This window comes from Vipera berus (genome assembly GCF_964194415.1).
Source record: "Vipera berus genome assembly, chromosome: 11".
In the NCBI taxonomy this organism is placed as follows: Eukaryota; Metazoa; Chordata; class Lepidosauria; order Squamata; family Viperidae; genus Vipera; species Vipera berus.
The window spans coordinates 9,327,436-9,350,742 of record NC_138214.1 but is presented as its reverse complement, the minus strand read 5'-3'; the positions used below and the strand labels follow the sequence as shown (position 1 = coordinate 9,350,742).

General features: G+C 44.8%; 1 protein-coding gene across 5 annotated transcripts in view; it reads right to left on the bottom strand.

The window, feature by feature from the left end:
- Positions 1–215: 215 nt before the first annotated feature.
- Positions 216–23,307, bottom strand: part of MID2 (midline 2) — a 145,265-nt gene continuing 122,173 nt past the window's right edge. For 3 of the 5 annotated variants that reach the window (XM_081336612.1, XM_081336613.1, XM_081336614.1), the window contains 3 exons: positions 18,626–18,787; positions 9,614–9,821; positions 216–4,594 (listed from right to left, as the gene is read on the bottom strand). In XM_081336612.1, coding sequence (XP_081192738.1) covers positions 4,192–4,594; positions 9,614–9,821; positions 18,626–18,787 — 773 coding nt within the window. In that variant the 3' untranslated portion in view covers positions 216–4,191. Of the gene's footprint in view, positions 4,595–6,483; positions 6,951–9,613; positions 9,822–18,625; positions 18,788–23,307 lie in introns of those variants that run through there. The other 2 variants (XM_081336611.1, XM_081336615.1) reach the window with 2 other exon arrangements.

The following is a 23,307-nucleotide window of genomic DNA, read 5'->3' as shown; positions in this document are numbered from 1 at the left end:
TCTCTTCTCAAAACCAGACCCTTGATCCATGGGGAAACACTCTTGACTTTCTACAGAAAGCCCCAGTAGAACATGTAGTGCAGTCCGGAAGCAGCCGCACGGTCAAGACGATGTGACAAGTGGAAGGAAGGAGAGGACAGCCTGAGGCCTGGCACAAAGATCTGCCAGCTGGAATCAGAGGTCAACGCAAGGGGGAAAACAGACAATATGAGATAGGCCTGGCTGGTTGCATAGGGTGAAGTCAGGACACTGTCTGCAGATGTCAGATCAGAGAAAGAGATAGGAGCAGCTGTGCTGTAAACCCCTGGAAGGGCTTCTGTGCAAAGATGGCTCACTCTTCCTTCATTAAGGTCACTGCCCGGAGAGACTTCATGCTGCATAATATTTATTCAGCTCATAAAAAAAAAATTAGCAGGATATGCCATGGTTCTCTAAACATACTTCAAGCCGTTCTCTTGCAAACACCCATTGTTTCTTGGCAGGCCACTTAAAGCTGGACTCATCAGTCTTCTAAAACATCATTCTAACCCGTGGACAAGCTCCGGTTTTGCCTCCAGAACCCTTTTTGTGGACACTTGTGTCTTGATAATATGCCAGACCAGGACAGATTCAAAACGAAAAGGGCAATCAATTCTTAATTCCTCATTCGCCTCTTTTAATTCTGGCCTTTAGGACTTCATGATGTCCTTCCAGGCCCAGCTGCCTGGAGGATGATATGCTTGTAAGAATGTGTGTGTGTGGGGGGGGGAAATTAGGAGCGCAGGTGATGGGACAGGAAACTGTCAAGCAGAGATACATGGTAGAGCACCTTTGCAGAAACAGCGAAATCAAGAGAGTACAACTCGGTTCCCTAGGTGAGGAGAAGGGAGAGCAGGCTGCAGTTCTTCCCCATCAGGAGGAGGAGACCCAAGGCCCTTCCAAAATTTTGGGATGCAATTTCCATAATCCCTGGTGTTTAGGTTTATGGGCACTGAATCCCACAATACCTAGAAAACGTCAAGTTATCAATCCCTAACCATAATCTAAGGTCCCTGTTTTTACTTCCATCTGGAAGTGTGTGCAATGAGGTAGTTCTCATAGGAGGAAAGGGAAGGGAAGGGAAGGGAAGGGAAGGGAAGGGAAGGGAAGGGAAGGGAAGGGAAGGGAAGGGAAGGGAAGGGAAGGGAAGGAAAGGGAAGGGAGTATTTAAATGCTACAGAAGAAGACATCTATGACAAACGAATGAAAATAGAACAATGAGACTTGTTCAGTGTCTCTCTGTGCTGTAGGAATATAATTCCCCCTTCCACGCAGCACATCAAGAAACTGCATTCTGAAATTAAAGCAGATCATCAAAATACATTGCGGTCCTATTTTTCATCTTGCCTAATGTCTCATCTCGCATCTCTACTGAATCAATCTGAGCACTGTGGCAGAGCAATGAGGAAGGGAGGCAGGTTCATAAGAAACAGAAGCAGTGAGAGATGAGGACTGGAGATAGAAGGTAAGATCATGGGAAGAAGAAGACATTATTATGGGTACAGGACACAATGGAGAGTTGTGCGTTACTTAGAAGAAGGCAAATTATGAAGAGCTCCTATTTTCCAACTCTTAATTGCAGGGCCTTCTGGAGATGCCTTTGCGCCTACATTTTCAAGTCTCTCTGTAACCACAAAGTAAAGTTAGTGATTTAAGCTACTGTTTGCTTGCTTTTTAAATGATGGCTGAGATGCTTGAAGGTTTATGACAGGTTATTGAATTCTGTGCAATAATGCGCACATAAGTTGACAGGAAATACAACAGGAACATCACTACCACATCACAGTGATCTTGAATTTTGATATCTGGGCACAAGCTCATTGACGGTGAGGATGCCCTCTCATTTATTCTAGGCCACTCCTTTGGACTGACCCAATTTTTAAAAAACAACAAAAAACAAACCCACCCTCACTCTAAAACAACGAGCCATTTCAGTCATGCAACTTGAAGGAAATTGATCTTGGTAGCTGACCTTACAGGTTTTAGGAGTGACAAATTGAGCAGCAATTATAAAAGTCTTGACCATTGCTGTCGAGGAAACCTTGCAGGGCACCTGCCCATAGGTACAGAACATCAAAGACTGTGGCATGATGGCTACTTTTTTGTAACAACGTCTTCCCACCGCAAACTTCTGAAGGCATTACAATTGATCTGCCATCTTCCCAGTCAACTTCTCCCTGCGTTGTATGACAGAACCTGAGGGCAAACTCAATGCAAACCTGAATAATATCATGCTCTCCAATGTTTTTCTTTGACACCCGCCACCCCCACCCCTAAAGCAACAGAAGCCACGTTCCCCCAAGGAAGAAAGGGCCCAAATGTTCAGCATACTGAACAAAGAAGGAAACCAAGACATTTCAATCTTTCTTCCATTATGGCGGTTGGTGCCACTTTGCAACCGGGCGCTGAATGGTCGGTCTGGTATGACTTTTCTGGAAGCCACGGCAATGGGCTGCAGTCGTCTAAAGCAGCTTCCCCCAGTTTGGGGTGTACGGTTAGGGAATTACAGTTCCCATCTTTTCGTATATCACAAGTGGGCATTCCACGGGATGCCTGTCATTTCAGGCATCCAAGCCACGCCAAGAAATTCAGCAGTTAAAATGGCCTATGTTATGAAGTGCAATATTTAATGATTTAGTGGGGTTGGATTAAATTAAAAGGCCAAACCACCTCTGGGAGATTTTTCCTGGATACATTTTGGACCCTTTCAATGCTCCGCCTTCCAATAGGCTGAAGTTTTAGTCTGCCCCTGCTGGGACATAATTGAATCAGCTGACTTGCGTCTACTAGGATGGGACGCTCTAGAGGAGGAAGCAGCAGGGATGCTGTGTCCCAGAAGAAGGAAGGACCACCAACCTCAGATCAAATGATCTGAACCAGATGATGGGACAAATAGATGGAAGAATCCTTTTGGATACCACCAGTCTGGAAGGCTAACTTTACCAAATACATTGTTGGTTCCCAGGTTCTCCTAAACTAAAATCCCCCCTCTTACATTTCCTGGGTTGGGTACCGGCCTCCTTTCTCCTACTAAAATCCCAGGCAGAGTCTGCTGTGACCCGAAGACATGAATCTGTTGCCTCTCAAAAGCCAAAATCCTGAAGTTATTCTAGCTTTTAGGCCAGCATCAGACCACCCATTTCTGAATAAAATGCATTCCTTACAGCTCTTGGACTTTCCGCTTGTTTACAAAATTCCTTGCCCAGAAGACACTTCTGGGTAGGAAGAACAGTTAGTCTGCTACCACTATCAGTAGCAGCGAGCTCCCACTGGGTGTAAAAGGGCGCAAACCAAGCTTCAGTTAACCAAGCTTTTCCAACACCTTCACACTGGATGCATGTATTAGGTCTACATGGGTCTTATCTCTATTCATTCAAACTGGGTTTGGAAGAAAGTGGGCTGCACTCAGAGAGCGCCACTGCTCTCCTCGTGCCTCTGAGGGTTCAGTGTAAACATCTGCCAAAGGAAACTGATTTACATGCAGCAGTTTATGGGCCAATCCTCACTTACAGCCACTGTGCTTGAGTATATATGATTTGGAAGGAACATGGCAAATGACAAAATTTGGGGATGGGGCCATTACATATGGGCTAAGTCCCTTTTCCATGTGTCTGTGAATGTGCAAGAGGAACATCTGCAGAGTGCTAAATTCATTCTGCCCCCCCCTCCCCCATGTACAACTGTTATGGGGTAATAGGTGACCCAGATCTGTATTTTCTAGGCAATGGCTTGGGTTCCAATTTTGTTTGGTTCCAATTCTCCCTAGATGGTAGGTAATAGAGCTGGTGGGGGCCCCTAGTATTGCTGTCAAAACCCTTGTTGCACTTTGGATTCCCGTGCAGTTCAGATGGCACGACCCATCTCCACACCCTGCCATGGTACCCTTCCTCTTGTCAGGAACAAACAAGACACGCCAACTCCATTGGAGACAATTCAGTAGTGCTATCAAAAGAAAAATAAAATAAAAATAAAATAAAATTAAGTTTTAAAAATCTGGTCCATGAAATATCACCCACGCTCCTTGAACAGGGTGCACCACGAGGGGTGGACTTTCAGCAAGAGAGAGGCTTGCAGGCTGCCGACCGCCTCCAAACACGCATGAAGTCATTGCCCCGTCTTGTTGCACAATTGCTCCAGAGATTCAGCTGGAAAGACAGGTCTTTTCTTGGGTCCTCAATGGCAGGTTTTCATTCCTGACACATACGGAGACTCTTGAGGCCGGCAGTTGCATTCCTGCTGTTCCGGGTAGTCTATAAAGTCTGGGGCAGGAAGACCCGTGACCACCATTAATGATTTGTTCCAAATGGTAAAGGTAGGGCAGACAGGCAGGATGAAAGCAATCTCAAACGTATGGAGATGGAGCGAGTTGGCAGGATCGTAGAAGGAGAAGACATTGTTGTCATAGTCCAGGAGGACGCCCAAGCGCTTCATTTGGGGGTGAACGTCAAGCAGCATCTCCTTGTTGTTGTGCCGCACTACAAAACTGTTGTTGCAGCGGGAGAAAACCCAGGAGGAGGAGTTCTTGCCGACCCACTCGTTCTTAGGGGCTGATTTGTAGGCAATGCCAATGGCGTACCTGGAAAAACAGGAAGGGGACCAAGAGTCAAATGACAGGAGATCAGCTGAAATGAGGCAAAATGGAATGGAACGTGCCCCTGTAGCAGCAGATAGGGGAGAATTGGCGGGCTCAGAGCCTTCCTAGAAAGAGGCCCAGATCAAGAGAATATGCAGTCCCAAACTGGATGGGGCGGGGGGGGGGCAGTTCAAGGTAGCCACCTTAGAATCTCTCAAGATATATCTAGTAGGCTAGAAGACTATTGCTTTAGTCGGGCAAGATTCTGTCCATTAAGTGCAAGCAAATAAAGGATAGGACTCAAATATATTTCACTGCCTCATCTCGAAGTTTGAGCTTGACGTGGAAAGACAGCATCCCTTCATCAGTCTGATAGACTGACTTAACTGCTGGACGTCCAAACATTCATTCAAATAGACCACACATTAGCCAGCTTTATTTTTGTGTGTGCCTTCATGCCAGTCTTGGCTCCCAGCAACTAAACAGACCATTCTATGCAGTTTTATTTTTTTAAAAAAACAAACAAAACAGAAGTGGTTTGCCTTTGCCATTCTTCTTCCAAGAGCTGACAGGGAAGGACTGGCCCAAGGGAGGACTAGAATTCCCTGTCTCCCGGTTTCTAGTTTCTAGTCTGATATCTTTTAGCCCCAAATCCAAGTGGCTCTCAGCTGGCTCTGTGCTCACTGCTGTTTCTTTCAGTCGAGTCTCTCTCACAGAATTGTTTTGCAGATCCTAATGAGGAACGTCCACCTTCACTTTATGGGGGTAAAAAAAATGAGCAAATCGAGTAAACCTTGGAAGCAAAGTCTACTTTTACTCCCCCCAAACTTTTAAATACCCAACACAATTTTTTTGCATGGCTTTGCGGTTTCTCGTTCTACAGCCCTTTTACATCGTGCTGGTGACTTCAAAGGCCCTGCGTTCGTTCCGCTCTCGCTGTGGCGTTTTGTTAACTGCCATGGGAATTTCTACATCGATCAAACAAAATGAAGTATAGTTTTGCATGCCGGTAGAGGTGAGTCTGTGTGTAGGGTGTGTGTGTGTGTGTTTGTGTGTAAGTGTGGGGGGGAGGGAGGGAGGGAAGGCAGAGAATTCTCTCGTCACAAAAAAGTAATTGCCCAGCTATGCCCATCAACCTCTAGTTGTTGTTAAAGCAGGTGTGTAGAATTCTTAATTTCATGCTGCGTCAAATGCAAATGATGGGAAGACAGTGAGGTGTGCTCTCCTATTTCACAGTCCAGCTATTATGGTGCATTTCACTATCTTCGGCTCTTGCCTTGCTAAGCTGGGTCTTTCTTTATAGGCCCTTGGCACAGAAGCCCACCCCAACCCCTTTCTCATCCACCGCATGCATCAGCTGAAGCAGACACTGCTCTTGAAAAGGGTTCTATTTCTATAACAGAGATCCTACGAAATTGGGATCTTCACGACCTGTTTTCCTTGTTCCCTTCTGGGAGGAGGGGGCTTCATGGTATCCGTAGCAGAACATCCAGATTCAGCCACAGTTTCATTCCATACAGCATTAACCTTGTGAACTCTCAAGCTTCCTCCTTTCCTTATATACTCAAGAGGGACGGTGTTTAATATTTGTTATTTATATGTAGGGGTGTGGGTCTATACATGTTGCGCATGGTATGTTTAGGTTTGGGTCATGTATGCGTTTCACTTTGAGAGCGGGCAACTAAATTTCATTTTTGGCTCAGTGGGTTAGGACGCTGAGCTTGTCGATCAGAAGGTCGGCAGTTTGGCGGGTCGAATCCCGAGTGCCGCGTAGCAGAGTGAGCACCTGTTACTCGTCCCAGCTTCTGCCAGCCTAGCAGTTCAAAAGCACGTAAAATGCAAGTAGAATAATAGGGACCACTACGGTGGGAAGGTAACAGCATTCTGTGCGCCTTTGGCATCCAGTCATGCCAGCCACATGACCACGGAGACGTCCTTGGACAAGCACTGGCTCTTCGGCTTTGAAACGGAGATGAGCACCGTCCCCTAGAGTCAGAAACGACTAGCACACATGTGTGGGGGAACCTTTACCTTTTTATTGTGCCCGCAGTAAAAAAAAAGACAATAAAGGTTATCTTATCTTATCTTGTTGTGAGATGAGACTCTGTCTCTTTGCTCTGCTTTCTTCCTGCAGCTTATCCTTCAGGACTGTGTTGTTTAGCCACACAATGTAATTGCCTGATATCCAAGGCTTCACAAACCACTTTCTAGCACCTCCTCTAGCACTTCTTAAATCTTGCAGGATCTAATCTGAGTTGTCACCGGGATCAGAGATTTAGTCTTACGAGCTTTCAGATTTCTGCTGGCACCCATCCTCATGGAACGTCCATCTGTCGGAATGGGTGCTGGAGAACCAACCCTGAGGATGAATGAATCCAGCATGAATCCAAAAACGTGGAAGAGTAAAAACTCTGATCCAGGTGACCGATCCAGATTGGATCCTGCATCCCCACAGTCATGTGATCATAATTCAGACCCTTGGCAAATGAACTCATAATTGCACTGTCCCAGGGTCATCCCCATTTGCAACCTTCTGACGAACAGTCAATGGGGGGAAGGCCAGATTCATTCAAGCATTATGATACTAACTTAACCATTGCAGCGATTCACTAAACTACTGCGGCAAGAATGAGGCAGAATTTGCTTAACATCTATATTTGCTTAACATCTAAGAAGAGCCTTGGTGGAGCAGTGGGCTAATGCCTCCTTAAGTAACACCAGCTGCCTGCAATTAGTGCAGGTTCGAGTCCCACCAGGCTCAAGGTTGACTCAGCCTTCCATCCTTCCGAGGTAGCTAAAATGAGGACCCAGATTGTTGGGGGCAATTAAGCTGACTTTGTAATAATGCCGCTTGGGGGGGGGGTGTATGAAAGCCCTAATAAGCAGGCATATACATAGAATGAAGGCTACTGCTAAGCTTGTACGCCGCCCTGAGTCTTCGGAGAAGGGCGGGATATAAATGGAATTAAAATAAAAAAAAATCTTGCTTAACAATGGAAATTGTGGGGTCAGTTGTGGTTGTAACTTGAGGATTACCTGTAATAGTTATAGCTACTACTACAGTAGCAAGAGAATTTCAAGCCCTAAATGTCCAAAGGAATCAGAATCAGAATAGAGCTAGAAGGGACATTGGAGGTCTTCTAGTCCAACCCCTTCCTCGAGCAGGAGATACTATATCATTTCAGACAAGTGATTGTCCAGTCTCTTCTTTAAAACTTCTAGTGATGAAGCACTCACAATGTCTGGAGGCAAGCAGTTCCATTGGTTAATTGTCCTCGCTGTTAGGAAGTTTCTCCTTATCCCCAAAGGAGTTGTTGTTATTTTTTAAGTTCACAGCAAAAAAATGGAGCTGAACACTTTTCGGCCTTAGGAAAAGTTTTGTGTTTATCCGGCGTTACGATCCTCTCTAAGCTTTGCTCTGCAAAGCAAAGTAGCTCCACCTTTTGATCAGCTACTCCGCTCTTCAAATGAAAGAGAACTATTCACTCATAACATTGTGGAAAAAATAATAACAATGAAAGACCCGAGGAACTGTTAAGAGTATTTTCATGGACACCTGATTTGAAATAACTTCCTGGGCTCCGTGGGCTTCCAAACGGCCTTCTCCTTTAAAGTGGAGTCAGTGGCTTTGTGGGAGGAAGACAAAAGAAGAACCAACGGGCCACTGGCTTAGAGAAGGGCAGCGGCAACTGCACGTAGGAGATGGGGGGGGGCTGATGACATTTCAATTGCAACTACCGAAAGCCGCTGGTCCCTGCTGTGCCTTTGATCAGTGAATTTCTGTATGACACACGCCTGAGGCAGGCCGCTTTGAATCGCAGCCGTAGCCCAGCTCAATTATTCCTGCCCTCTTTCCCTGCAGTGCAGAGCGAGTGGGTGCATTGCTCATGAACCTAGGGAGAATACACACAGCCTGTTGCCAGTGCGTATTTTTAAATGAAACCCTCCAGCGGAAGAGGCTGAATGGAAATGGCTTTCAGAGAAACCTGAGTTTCACACACACACACACACACACACACACACACACACACACGCACACACACACACCCCAAGAGCAAACTACTTACCAGTGAAATCTCCAATTCCGTGCAGTGAATGTGGGGACAGACTCTTCCTGTTACTCTATGGAGCGTGGCTTCAGTAGCCTGTATTTTCCCTACAAACTGTGTAAAAGGACCTGGGCTATCAAGGAGTGGTGGAGAACTTATCCTTAAATTCAGGAGCCCAGAAAAGGCCTAAAGGAAAATGAGTTCTAGGTTGCCCAATTCAAGAGAAGCTCTTTTTGTACAATCCAGCTTCCAGACATAGCCATTCTGTTATAAGGCAGCTTAGATTCCAAGGACGCCATTTTCATAACAGAATAAACAGAGTTGGAAGGCATCTTGCAGCTCTTCCAGTCCAACCTCTTGCTCAAGCAGGAAAACCTACACCGTTTCAAAGACAAATGGTTGTCCAGTCTCTTCTTCAAACCTCCAGTGTTGGAGAGCCACAACTTCTGGAGGCAAGTCGTTCCACTGATTGATTGTTCTCACAATCAGGAAATTTCTTAACAAGGTGAAGTCACCTCTCCTTTGAAGATGTCAGCTTCGGGGCGAATGACAATGTACTGATCACAAAAAGGGTTCGAGAATTAAAGGGCCTTGGTCATGGGAAGAGCCGTTGGCACTACCTTAGTGTCATTTTTTTTAAAAAAAATCATGCAGTACTAATACTCAAATCATGAACAGGTAAAGTAACAAGAGCCTCGTGGCCTCTGAAATGCTAGCCAATGCTAGCCAAATGCTAGCCATCGGCTTTCATGGCCACAGCCCACTTGAAGAAGCCTCCAAATTCATTATGTCTTCTACCCCTGGACCTAACCTTGATGGCCTTGCATTTCTTGCATTGCGCCGGCTTTGTGATTATTCATTTGAATAATCTTTTCTTTTATGGTGGGGAACGAAGAGAAAAAAAATGCAGAACCTTGACCTATCCACGCAACCCATTAAGGTAGCCCATTCTTACCCAACATGGCCCACTTACCAGGTGGAGGTTCCTAGAGTTACCTCCCAGTAATGACAGCCACTGTCAATGAACACATTCCCCGTGACTCCATAGCAGCCTGTTCCACTAAATCTCTCGGGGGTGTGACTCTTTTTAAGGGAGCTTTCATCTTTCTCCATCTGAAGTCCATCGTTGGAGATCTTCAACTTCTTATGAGCCATTTTAGGGTCCAGCTTGAAAGGCTGGCCTGCAAGAACGGAAAGCAAAGTCAACCCAATCCAAATCATTTTTTCCCCGAAAGCTTCCCACCTTCCCGTGCAATTATTTCTCATTTTTCAATTCTCTAAAGAAGCCTGATTCCTTAACAATAACAGTAATAATTAAACCAACTGGAAACATACAAAAATAGAAGTTACATAAATAAGCACTGTGAATCGGGCTCTCACCACCAAAGTCCAACTGGACAAAATCCATGTTAACTGTTTTAGTGCAGGCAAGAGGGAAGGGTTTAAATGAGCATGAGAGGGCAGGAATTTTTCTAATTCTTACTCTCTCTCATCAGGAGTACAGTCATTTCCGAGAAACAAATCAAAGTTATAAAAGGGTAAGTCAACAACCAATTGGGTATTATGAGAATACTGTTTTACAGGTAGTCCTTAATTTAGGACCTTAATTGGGATTGGAATTTCCGCTGCTAAGTGATGCAGTTGCTGAATGTGACCCTGTGACCATGCTGAAAGTAATACATTCAAGGTTTTGGTAATGGTTTTCAAAGCCCTACATGGCATGGGTCCGGAGTACCTCGGGGATCACCTGCTGCCGGCGTCAACTTCCCTCCGCCCTGTGTGTTTCCACAGAGAGGGCCTCCTCAGGGTGCCACCGGTCAGAGAATGTCGGCTGGTGGCCCCCAGGGGGAGGGCCTTCTCTGTGGGCGCCCCGGCTTTATGGAATAAGCTGCCGGTTGAGCTCAGGATGGCACCTGACCTTCGCTCCTTCCGACGCGGTCTGAAGACCTATCTATTTGAACAAGCCGGCCTGGCCTGATGGGGGACGTGTTGGGGTTTTTATTGTGGATTTTTTATTACCATCTATTGTTTTAGCTCGGGCTCCTGTTTAATTCTTTTTTTAATTTTTGTATTCTGTATTTTTATATGTGCCCTGTTCACTGCCCTGAGTCCTTCGGGAGAAGGGCGGTATACAAATATAATAAATACTAAATACATGAAACCATTCTTTCAGCTTGTAATAAAATAAGACCTAAAATAAAAGATCAAGACGCCAGCTTAGATATACAAATCCAAGCTTTGACTACAACCAAAGAACCAACAATGCATAAGATAACAGAAGAAGTGGGACAATCAAACATTAAGACAGAGGACTCAACTGACCAACAAATACAGCTGATGGAAAATCCAGAAAAGGAAATGGCCACATTGAAAATGGAAATGACTTTCTATATAAAACAGAAGATATTTGAGAAAGAAGAACAGATTGAATCGAAGACAAATATATCAGAGCAAACATGGGGGACTGGAATAACAGGGAGACAATTTAACAAATACAAATGGGCTAGTCCTTCCAGAAAACTGGCAATCAAATGGTCTCTTTTATTTCAAATAACATATATAAGAATAGAGGGAGATCTATTTGACGATCTAAAAGCACTGATAAGGAAGCCCAGTTGGCAAAAGAAGAAAGCCAGAATAAGGTTGAATAAAATTGGGGTTTTAATTTGCTAGAGAGGATTTCATAGTATCGGTTAGGGGAATTGGGACTGGAATTTCTGCTGCTAAGTGATGCAGCTGCAGAATGTGACTAGACCCAATTTTACAACCATTTCTACCATGGTCATTAAGCAAATCTGGCTTCCCCAAGTGATGTGGCTTGTTGGAAATCAGGCCAGAAGTTTGCAAATCCGATCACGTGATCATGATCCTGGGACACTGCAACTGTCATAAATATGAGTCAGTTGACAGCATCTGAATTTTGATCACATGACCCTGGGGATGCTGCAACAGTCGTTAAGTGTGAAAAACGGTCATATGTCACTTTTTTCAGTGCTATTGTAACTTTGAATGATCACTAAAGAAAAGATTGTAAGCCAAGATCCACTTGAATTCCTCCTAAAGGGTTGGAAATGACTATGTTAAATGATCTAGAAAAAAAGTTTCCGGGTGATCCTCTGGAATATTGGGGGGGGGGAAATCACTCCAGGAGAATCCACCATGGCTCAAGAGAGCTCTCAGATCATCTGCCTTGCTTGAAGAATGCTGACACCAAGATTTATGTTTCTCAAGTCAACAGTTGTTTTTTTTACCGACATGTTTCTAAACTGCTACCTATCCTTGCTTGCAACATGCAATTGAAAGGAACTTAACTCAACCCTTTGGGATTTCAGCAGAAACAGTCCCACTGGAAACTGGATTTAATTTCCCAATTAACTATTGTGCCTTGCATTCTAGACCTGCTAAAAAGACCAACCCAGGTGCGGGTTTTTTGAGAGGCGGAAATGGAAGAGCAAGATCTTGCAAAGCCGGGAAGACAATAAAATCTAATTCTGTGCAGCCTTTATTCTCTGTTCGCATTAATGTGAATTTTCCAGGCATACTGTGTAGGGGAAGGCTAACTCCCCTCAAGTGCTGGTCTAATAATCTGGTAGAGCTGCAGAGAGAAATATCAGGATATCGTTTAGTCTTTCTCCCCACAACCACAGCCCAAAGGCCAGTCTTTCCCCACAGCAAAAACACTGTTATTACGTTTTCTAGGAAAACATGCCCACGTGGCTTCACAATCTTTTTTCCACCCCTGATGGATGGTTAGATTCAAGGGCATTTTCCTCATAGGGGTGACTCTGGCTGCAGACACCAATCAAAAGCTGAAAATCAGTTTTCCTCCATCCTGCCAGTGACAGAATGAGATACAACCTTAGTTCATCACAGTGCATGATTCCCAAGACTGGGAAAACTTGGGGTGTAGCAGGAGATACTCTCCTGCTCCTTTAAGCCGTCCATCATCGTCTGATGCTACTTAACTGCATCCACAGCAGAAGCTTTATTGAATCATCAAAGTCCAGATAGATCTATAATGTGTGCAAGAAATTCTTAGATACGCTGCCAGGTTTTTCTCAACGGCACAAGATGCCTCGTATGGTTGTTGATAGAAGGAACTACAGAGAACTGAAATCCACCGTCAATCACCTTATCGTGGACATCAAGAGCTCTTTGAAGGCCACTTTGTGCTGCTCTATACAAACTGGGCAGCCCGTTGTCCACACATGCAACAAGCTGTATTCTCTTTGTTCTTCCACTTACAAAAAGCTGGATGCTGCCAGCCTTTTATTTTTTGCAGAACAATCCCTTCCTAATACATGGCCTGCCATGATTTATTTCACAGTGAAAGAGGCAAGGGAAGGGGAAGAATTGTGTTGGCTGTAATTAAATAATTGCAAGCAGCCACACGGTGAGCATTAATGGCCATAAACTGCAATAACTCAATGAGGCCATCCATATGTCAGGGGACAGTCGACAGAGGCATAGTTCAAGCATGAATTTCTCCGAGTATTTGAAAGCTACTGCTGCAAACAAACAAACACACAAAAAAAAGATGAGACTTGATAGGTTTTGCATGGAAACCTAAAACTGGAAGGAATCTTGCCATCTTTCCTGTTCAGTTGCCCTTAATCTAGCAATCAGCGTTATATTAGCTCCATGCAAAGGAACATGGAATACAAGTTCTCAAGGCCAAGGAGAACAATCTGTCAACTCTACAAACGAATTTAGCCGAAGCCATTTTCCCTTCATTTTCATTTGCCACAGAATTGGGAAGGGGGGGGGAATGAGTGTTTTTTTTTAGCTTAGTCAAAACAATAAATTGTTCTGTGGGAACCAAGGTCATTGCTGGTTCCATCTTTATTTTTTTTTATTTATTTTATTTTAATCCCATTTATATCCCGCCCTTCTCCGAAGACTCAGGGCGGCTTACAATCTAAAGCACAAATCAATGTGCTTAGCAATAGCCTTCATTTTATGTATATGCCTGCTTATTAGGGCTTTCGCCCCCCCCCTCAGCGGCATTATTACAAAGTCAGCTTATTGCCCCCAACAATCTGGGTCCTCATTTTACCTACCTCGGAAGGATGGAAGGCTGAGTCAACCTTGAGCCTGGTGGGACGCGAACCTGCACTAATTGCAGGCAGCTGGTGTTACTTAAGGAGGCATCAGCCCACTGCTCCACCAAGGCTAAAGCTTCCCTCAGAGAGCCCGTGCAAGTAGTTAATTGGGGATTATGGTTTATGACACATTACTGGGACGGGAAGTTCAACTTTGTAACATTGTAACCTTTGGGGGCAGAAAACAGTCTTGGGTCCACCTTTGATTGTGCCGATACTATGTAGCCAAATAAATATGTTCTTTAAGGAAACTTTTTTGCCTCATCTACCGGAACCATGATACAATCCGTGTGCCAGAGATACCATGCCCCACCCTCCTGAAAGACTTAGATAGGACCTCCACAATCCCTCAAGATATGAGCTTCAAACTATAATTTAGAGATAACGAGAGGGGGGGGGGGTAAATGCATGGGAAAGTAATGCTACAATATCTGATTGTTTTTAAAGAACAATATTTAGATTAAGGTAAAGGTAAAGGTTCACCCGCACATGCGTGCTAGTCATTTCTGACTCTAGGGGCCGGTGCTCATCTCCGTTTCAAAGCTGAAGAGCCAGCGCTTGTCCAAGGACGTCTCCATGGTCATGTGGCCGGCATGACTAGACGCCAAAGGCGAACGGAACGCTGTTACCTTCCCACCGTAGTGGTCCCTATTTTTCTACTTGCATTTTTACGTGCTTTCGAACTGCTAGGTTGGCAGAAGCTGGGACGAGTAACAGGCGCTCACTCTGCTACGCGGCACTCGGGATTTGACCTGCCAAACTGCCGACCTTCTGATCGACAAGCTCAGCGTCCTAACCCACTGAGCCACCGCATCCCTTAACATTTAGATTACATTAAAATTAAAGCCTTTTAATTTTTTTTACCCATCTGTTGCAGGAGAATGAAGGCTCCAGCTGACTAGAACTCACCTTCTCCCAGTGACTGGCCCATAGTCACCCAGTCAGCTTTCATGGCTAACTGAACTCTAGAATTCACAGTCTCCTGGTTTCTAGACTAGTGCCTTAACCACTAGACCAGGGGTAGGCAACCTTGGCTCTTTTATGACTTCAACTCCAAGAATTCCTGAGCCAGCATAGCTCAGCATGGAAACCTCTCCCTTTCTCCTCTGCATGGCTGGCTCAGGAATTCTGGGAGTTGAAGTCCACGAGTCATAAAAGAGCCAAGGTTGCCTACCCCTGCACTAGTGACTAGACCAACCTGGCTCTCCCATGAGGGCACATTTGCTCCAAGCTCTTGTGCAGTGAAGGATCTGCAAGTGGCTTTTTGGACCAATCCAGAAATCCAGTTCCATGCATAGCTATGTGGCTATGTGTCTCCTAAATAGAAGCAACAGAGCCTCCTTGAGGGGTGCCTGCCCACCGCTGATTTTGAAAATCCATGGCTGCAGTTGGGAGTTCTCGAAAAACAATTCTGGATACCCTGCAGGTGACCATGAACCTGGGTGAACCAAGTTCACCCTCCAGCTCTGCAGAGTTAACCAAGTTGAGGAACATTCTGAACAGTACTTGACAGGAACGTGAGTGCTGAGAAGCGAGAGGAATGACATAACCAATCAATCGTTATTCCCCAGCAGAAGCAGAGCTCAGCTGAAGCCCGTCAAAGCACATCTTTCTTGGAGTTCAAGAAGGCTGTCAGACTCTCTGCTCTGAAGAAGCTTTTGGGCAAGAGAGCTCCTGCATGTTTATTCATCTCCCCACTCCTTTAATTGTATTTTTATAATATTCTAGATTTTCTAAGTGTGGTTAGAAGCTGTCTTGGAGTGCAAGAGAACTTACGTTTTGCAAATAGATGGGGACATTGCTCAATAGCACTGATGCCTGACTATAAGTGGGTGAACTACTGCAAGATTATGGCAATCTCACACCCCAAATCCCCTGAGACCTGCAGGGGTCAAGATTAAACCATTCATCACACGTATCTGTCCAGTTTCTATCTGGACATGTTCAGAGAACAAGACTCCATTACTGCTCTGGGTAACTGATTCCTAACACTGTACAAGCATCTTCCTGTAATTTAAGGCTCTATTCATTGCCCTGTGCTTTGAGAGGACACAGGACGCATTTTGAGCTTCAAGCTGACTCCCTTTTCTATGTTACTACAATATCCCATCTTCCATCTTCCTTTCTCAAGACCAGACATTCCCAATCCCCTCAACTACTTCTCCTTGGATGTAATTCCCACGGAGACGTCACATGAGAATTCAAAACTATCATGCACTAAAAGAATTCAAATCCTGCAAATGTCATTTCAGAAGGTAACTTACATGTGGCTTGCTGACAATCCCATTCTAAAATGTGTTTTGCTGGAAAAAGCCACGCTGTATCTCTGCTCTAAAAACGTGGTCCAAGAGGGGGGGAAAACCCACGAAATATAGAATTTAAGGTCTTCTTTTCCAAAGTATCCCCCTAATTCCTCTGAAGAACCTTAATTCGACTGCTGGACTGCAACTCCAGCAGAAGACGTGAAGATTGCAAATGTAAAACTACCCTTGTATTACTATACATTCCATGCTGTATAGCAGATGCAAGCGGTTTGAAAACAGATGCAACCTGTCCAAAGTCAAGGAAATAAAGATGGTGAGGTCTACTTTAACAGACTCTGATTACAAATTGGTGGTACAGTCAGAAGCCCCCAAGCCATCTCATTTTCCAGTTTATGCTTCTTCTCTGACATACATTGGCTAACAGGTCATGAATCCTCAGCTGGGTGTTTGGTTACCAGTAATTTAACAGATGGAATTCCTCTGCAGTGTGGAGCATTGGGCCACCCCCTAATCACTCAGCTGCATGACAGACACGGCAGTCCATGTCATACCTTCTTTTCCCCTATAACCCTTTCTTGCTGGCAATTTACTGACACAAGTCAATACCCTCCAAAGGAGAGGCTTTCGTCAGGGCTCAGCATATCCAGCCAAACAATTCATCCCTTTCTGAAATCCTTGCAAATCTGTGAGTGGTGTGATTTCATAATAAGCAAGCAAGCAAGCAAGCAAAAAGAGAAGATTTTCATCAAAGCTGTGCTTTTCTCCTCAACGCAGAGACAAGATTTGATTTGCTTTTTTTTATTTTTTGCATACATTCTTCTTTCTAGGGAGTTGAAGGAAGCAGCTGAGGCAATAAATCATTTTAAATGCACAGTCCAACCCCAAAGATAGGAAAGATTGAAATAACAAAGTGGGAAGGATCCTGGGATCCATTAAAAGTCACTTTCCACAGGACAAATGAAGTTGGGTCTAAATATCCTCTAAAATAGGTTTGTGGATAATAGGTTCCTTCTCCTATCTCTGAGTCCATTCTTCCCATACTTCTGGCCCATCTCGTTCATCTCATGCAACTGTTCAAATCCAGTGGACCTCTAAGATTGGTTAACTTTGAGATGTTCACCAAAGGAAGCTTTCTAGTGCTCCAGTCTCCTCTTGGATGGACTTCCTGGACAGAGTGGTAGTAAGAAGTGGCAAGGAGCCTTGGTGGAGCAGTGGGCTAATGCCTCCTTAAGTAACACCAGCTGCCTGCAATTAGTGCAGGTTCGCATCCCACAAGGCTCAAGGTTGACTCAGCCTTCCATCCTTCTGAGGTAGGTAAAATGAGGACCCAGATTGTTGGGGGCAATAAGCTGACTTTGTAATAATGCCGCTTGGGGGGGGGCGAAAGCCCTAATAAGCAGGCATATACATAGAATGAAGGCTATTGCTAAGCACATTGGTTTGTGCTTAAATTGTAAGCCGCCCTGAGTCTTCGGAGAAGGGCGGGATATAAATGGGATTAAAAAAAATATTTATTCCATAAATTTCCCTGTGTTATGGATTCAGGATATAAGACTTTTTAAAATACCTCTCTGGTGTAAGCTCCTTGAGGTTTCTCAGAAAACATTGTTATTGCTATTATAACCAGGAAGATGCAGCCAATCTGGCCAGCAGTAATGGAAAAGAGTGGTCCAGTATCTTGAGATCCAAAACAGAAAATGCCTGCCCTAAATCTTTTCTCCAACCAGTTCTGAAAAACCTGATCTGCTCTATGCCCGAAATGTTAGAACCAACCCTTCTCACAAGCAGCATTGCTTCCCTTTTCATTCAACTTGGAATACAAAACTCAAATACACATCAAAGAGGATTTTTGCTTTCTTTGAAAATGAAAGTACCATCTCCAGTCACTTTTTCCTCTTGTCTTTCAATCAGCTTCAATAGTCCACCACAAGCATTCTGGGTTTTGTCGCTGTGGCCACATTTTCCCCTGTTGGACTGAAAAACTAGAGACTGTAGCAATCTGTCACAAACACACCCCATTCTGTTCGTGTCAGAGGCACTTCTGGGTGGAAAGGGTTAGTCGTGACATCACTGTTGCCCGGGGGATGCTCCTGGGAGATCCTTTCATGTCCCCATCAGAGAACTGAAGCAAATGACAGGAGCTCAGCCTGCCACACAGCAGCACCACTTGAGTCTTGAACATGGGCTTGCTAATCTCCAGCACAGCATCTTAACCACGTGAGCCACTCCACTCCACAGCCTGTCGGGATTCGATAATATGCAGTGCCCAACATGGCTTAACCTGATCACTCATTTTGCAAAACCGAAGGGGGTGGCTACATTTCCTAAAATACCTTGAACTACACAGTACTTAACTCCGTTACGGTTTAATGTAACATGGTGTGCAAACCCAGCTAGTGCTAGCCAGCCTTGATAAGCAGTCTAGGATTCTCCCTTTAAACTTAACCCCATTCCAGATTCTGAAGGACTGGAGTCCACCACCACACCTTTGTAGCAACTGCAAGACGTTCTTGCAGACTTTTTTTTCCCCCATGCTTCTCTTCCATGCTCCATGCAGTTTTCTCTTTCCCCTCCCATTTCTGAACCAGGAAAAAAGTCCCAAGCCATGGAAACGCTTACTGTTAGTCTTGAGCCTTGCAGGCTCACTATTGCGGCTGCCAGCCTGATTGATTGCCTTGACGAGGAAGATATATCGCGTGCCGCTTTGCAACCCATGCACTGTATAATGGTTCTGCTTGATGTTGGGGACGATCATCCAGCTGTCCATAGAATTGTAGAGACCTGGAAAATAAAAGAGTAGAACAGCGGTTCTAAATATATATATATATATATTGTTGCTAGAGTCACATAACAAGCAGTTGGGGCCAAATTAGAAAGCTTTTCAGAGTCCAAGGAACAGGTACCAAAGATAATAGCCCTTCTGCCTTTTCATCTCAGCACTTACTCCTTTGAAGTATTTAGCCTTCCTTGGGCTTACCTGGAACCACTGGCATACCGTACCACTTCTACAGCTTTTTGGAATGCAGAGATACAGTACACGGATCACGAGAGCAGGGGTCTTCAAACTCAGCCCCTTTGTGACTTGTGGACTTCAACTCCCAGAATTCCTCAGCCAGGCATAAAAGGGCCGAGTTTGAAGACCCCTGCACTAGAAGGAGCAGGAACAACCAAGTAAGCAGGAGGAGGCACACATATCCTTTCAGATCCCTTAATCTCTCACCAGGCAATCTGGAGAAACTATATGTAGAAAGGGAAGTAGGACTGAAAAGAGATTATTGAAACTGATTGAACAGATTTTGCATAGAAGTCTAAGATCAGGAAAGCAAATTTAGCCTGCCAAGAGAACCAACCTATCAACATTTTAGTTGGAAGACCCAACTGTGCTGTCATAAATTTTACCCAAAGGGAACATGTGCAAGAAATAAACTCTTTGAGGAAAATTGAGAAAGGTTAGGGTTGCTTAAGCCTATCCCAGAAGCAACTGCTGGTTATGTACCTATAGTCTGTCTCCTAATGGAGAGTCTTTGCATAGGAAAAATCTACAGCTGCCCAAGACCCCAAAGCCATACAGTATGAATGTCCTCACTCCAACCTAGGTAACGAAATGTCTGCACGAAAACAACCAGGCTGAGAGAGCACCAGGAGGTAGATAGGCAGATAGTTAGAAGGTAGGTAGGTAGGTAGATAGATAGATAGATAGATAGATAGATAGATAGATAGATAGATAGATAGATAGATAGATAGATAGATAGAAAGGTAAAGGTTCCCCCGCACATGCATGCTAGTCGTTTCCAACTCTAGGGGCCAGTGGTCATCTCCGTTTCAAAGCCAAAGAGCCAGCGCTTGTCCGAGGACGTCTCCACGGTCATGTGGCCGGCATGACTAGACGCCAAAGGCGCACGGAACGCTGTTACCTTCCCACCGTAGTGGTCCCTATTTTTCTACTTGCATTTTTACGTGCTTTTGAACTGCTAGGTTGGCAGAAGCTGGGACGAGTAACAGGCGCTCACTCTGCTACGCGGCACTCGGGATTCGACCCACCAAACTGCCGATCTTCTGATTGACAATCTCAGCGTCCTAACCCACTGAGCCACCGCGTCCCTTATATAGATAGATATACAGTGGTGCAAATTAAACCAAAGGGAATAGGACAGAATAGAGCAGGATATTTTTTTAAAAAAATCTGCTCTGATTTTCCCTATAGCAATTTTAGTGCAAGACACACAGAGGCCACGAGCTGGCCACCAGCTTGAGAAAAAAATGTCACACTTCCCCTCTCTGATCTATGGCCGGAAACCAGCTGAGAGATAACAAAGCCGGTAAGAGATAAGATGGGCAAACTAAGTGCAGGAAGTGGATTATCAGGCTTACGTTACAAGCCCTGTTCACTGGATACCTTTAATAGGAGATAACATCTCTTACAAATCACCAAAGTCTAATTTTACACCTTCTTTCTGCACCTTCTAATCCCAAACAGTAAACAGTTTAGAGAATGTGATCTTCTGGAGTGTCTAAAGGAAAATAAACATTGGTATACAAGAACAGGAGATGTTTGAGCTGCTAATTCCCAATTTACAAATTATAGCCGGTATGCGTGTGTGGTGTGTACAGGTGCCTCTAAATACAGGAACAAATATTTGCCACCCTGGACTATCTCGATAGCTCTTTCATTGCCACCTCAGCAATCTTCTTGATCTTCTCTATGAATCTTACTTTTCTTGTCCTTCCATCAATCTTGGCAAGCATTTTTTCCTAGATTAACATCCGCCTGCATATCAAATCTGGAGTAAGTTTCTACTTGTTGATCATTGGATTAAGGGAGCAGCTAGTCTTTTGTTGTCCCAGGACTGAGGAACTGATTCTTCTTGCAGTGCATGGTACTCTTAGCACCCTTCCCCAAATCTATAATTCTAAAGCATCTCCTTTTTCTTGTTCCTTCACAATATACAGATTTACCCTCATGGGGATAATGTGGAACTTTATACCAATCTGATCTTGAAACTCCTCTCTATACAATACTATCTGCACTGCTGGCCTTCTGTCCAATCCACAACACTTTGTCCAGACTTTGGATTAAAACATGAATTTGGACTGGATGGATAGTTTAATTTTATCCAGCGTGCTTTTTATACAGAGAGCCTTTTTTGGTGTTTAAAACATTCCATAGTCCATTCAAGTTCATTGGGAAATAAATCCCAAGAAACATAACTGGACTAACTCCCAAGTTAATTGTTCCATCCTTCATTGAAGGTTAAGCTAGAAGTTCAGTCCCTGGTCCCCAAAGGTGGAACAAAAACCCCAATAAAGCTAGTTCAACAGACAAAGCAGCTCTGAAAATGGCAATAATTGGCATATTCCCTATTGTCCTCCTCTTATTGTTATTCAGTCACTAAGTCATATCAGACCCTTCGCAACCCCATGGACCACAGCATCCCAGGCCTCCTAGTTCCTGCCCCCCATCTCCCAGAGTTTGCCCAAACTCATGTTCATTGCATTGAGGAGACTATTTAACCATCTCATCCTCTGCCGTCCCCTTCTCTTTTTGCCTTCCATCTTTCTCAACATCAGGGTGTTTCCCAATGAGTCCTCTCTTCTCATTTGGGGGCCAAAGTATTTGGGGTTCAGCCTCTCTCCTTTCAAAGAACAGTCATCGTTGATGTTCTTTAGGACTGATTTGATCTCCTTGCAGTCCGAGAGACTTCCAAATGTTTTCTCCAAGAGTGTAGTTCTGGCCTCCACAAAGATCTCTGGATGGACAGAGATGAGCTGCTAATTTTTTGCTCACAGAAAGCATATTAAAGGTATCTATATTCACCTGTAACCTCTGGCTTTCTTTGGTTTCTCCCCACCCCCTCCACTTCCCCTGGCCAAATGAAGGTTTGAAAGGAGTGTCGTGATTACCCAACCCAGGCAACACCTGGATGAGATGGTTAGATGCTGTCATAGATACAACGAACGTGAATTTGGGCAAGCTTCAGGAGAATTTGGAAGCCTGGAAGCCTTTTTATAATGTGCCTGGAAGAGAGGGAGATAAGAGATCAATCAATCCTTCTTCAGGGAATAATTCACAGGTAGCATCTGCTCCTCTCCTACTGACACCTAGGTGTACAATGCAGGGAATGGCAAAATGAGGATACAATGGCTCTCTGCTGCAGCACCTTTGGCAGGGGTCTTCAAACTTGGCCCTTTTATGACTTGTGGACTTCAACTCCCAGAATTCATCAGCCAGCATGCCTGGCTGAGGAATTCTGGGAGTTGAAGTCCACAAGTCATAAAAGGGCCAGGTTTGAAGGCCCCTGAGCTAGTGCCACGAGAGACTTGGCTTTGTTGCATGGGATGATCTGTTGCCTGGGATGATCTGCTAAATCTCTGTGATTCAGTTGGGCCAGGCCTCCTTCAAAAAGGAAAGGAGTTCTGCAAGAACCTCCGATGCTTCTTTTCTCTTCCTAACCCTCCCTTCTCTTGGATCTTCCTGCTGTCTGTCTGGAGGCACAGGCTTGGTAACTTGCTGGCTGTTTCTTCCAAGCTTTCCACTCGCAAAGCTCAGGTTCCGCTGAGGCTGGCAGAGCAGAAGGAATTGGATTGCTCTGCGCCTGAGTGGAAAGAATAGAAGACCAAGGAGGGGCATAAAATAGAGAAGATATCCGCAGGCTCCAGGTGGAGCAGTGTTGTATCAGGTTTCCAGGCAAAATAGTGGCAGAAATTCCCAGTGTGGAACAACACAGCTGGTAGCCTTGAACTTGGCTTGGGGGTCTCAGAGGCACAGCCCGGCGCTCCTTTGTAAGAAGCTTGACTGCTGGCTAGGATGAAGCTTACGTAAGAGGTATCCTCTGTCAAAGCAAAGACACAAAATCCTCCTTACACCCCAAGGCAGTTCAAACCTATTGCATCTTCCTCCTGTTATATGTCAACAGACTTTAAGCTTCACGACCTTGAATGAATGAATGGCCGTTGATCATTCATGTCACCATCATCTTTGCCCAGGAGCCTCTCAGCTTGACTCTGCTTTTTCCACAATGGCTGGAACGACAACCTTTATATTTCCTTTTCTGCAAGGCCAACAATTGGGGAACACTGATCCATGCTCATAGATTCGGGGGTGGAGGGGAGGGCCATTTAAGCTTTTGACTGACATGCTGGCCTGCCAAAGGCCAACTTTAATTCCTATCTCGATTGAAATCCACTTAGTGAACCTGATGATTCCCCATGAATGCAATAATCTTTCACTCCTATTGCTTTAACTATTGCCATCTCCGGGAACACCAGCTTAGGTGGAGAAGGCCTGCCTCAGTGTAACATCT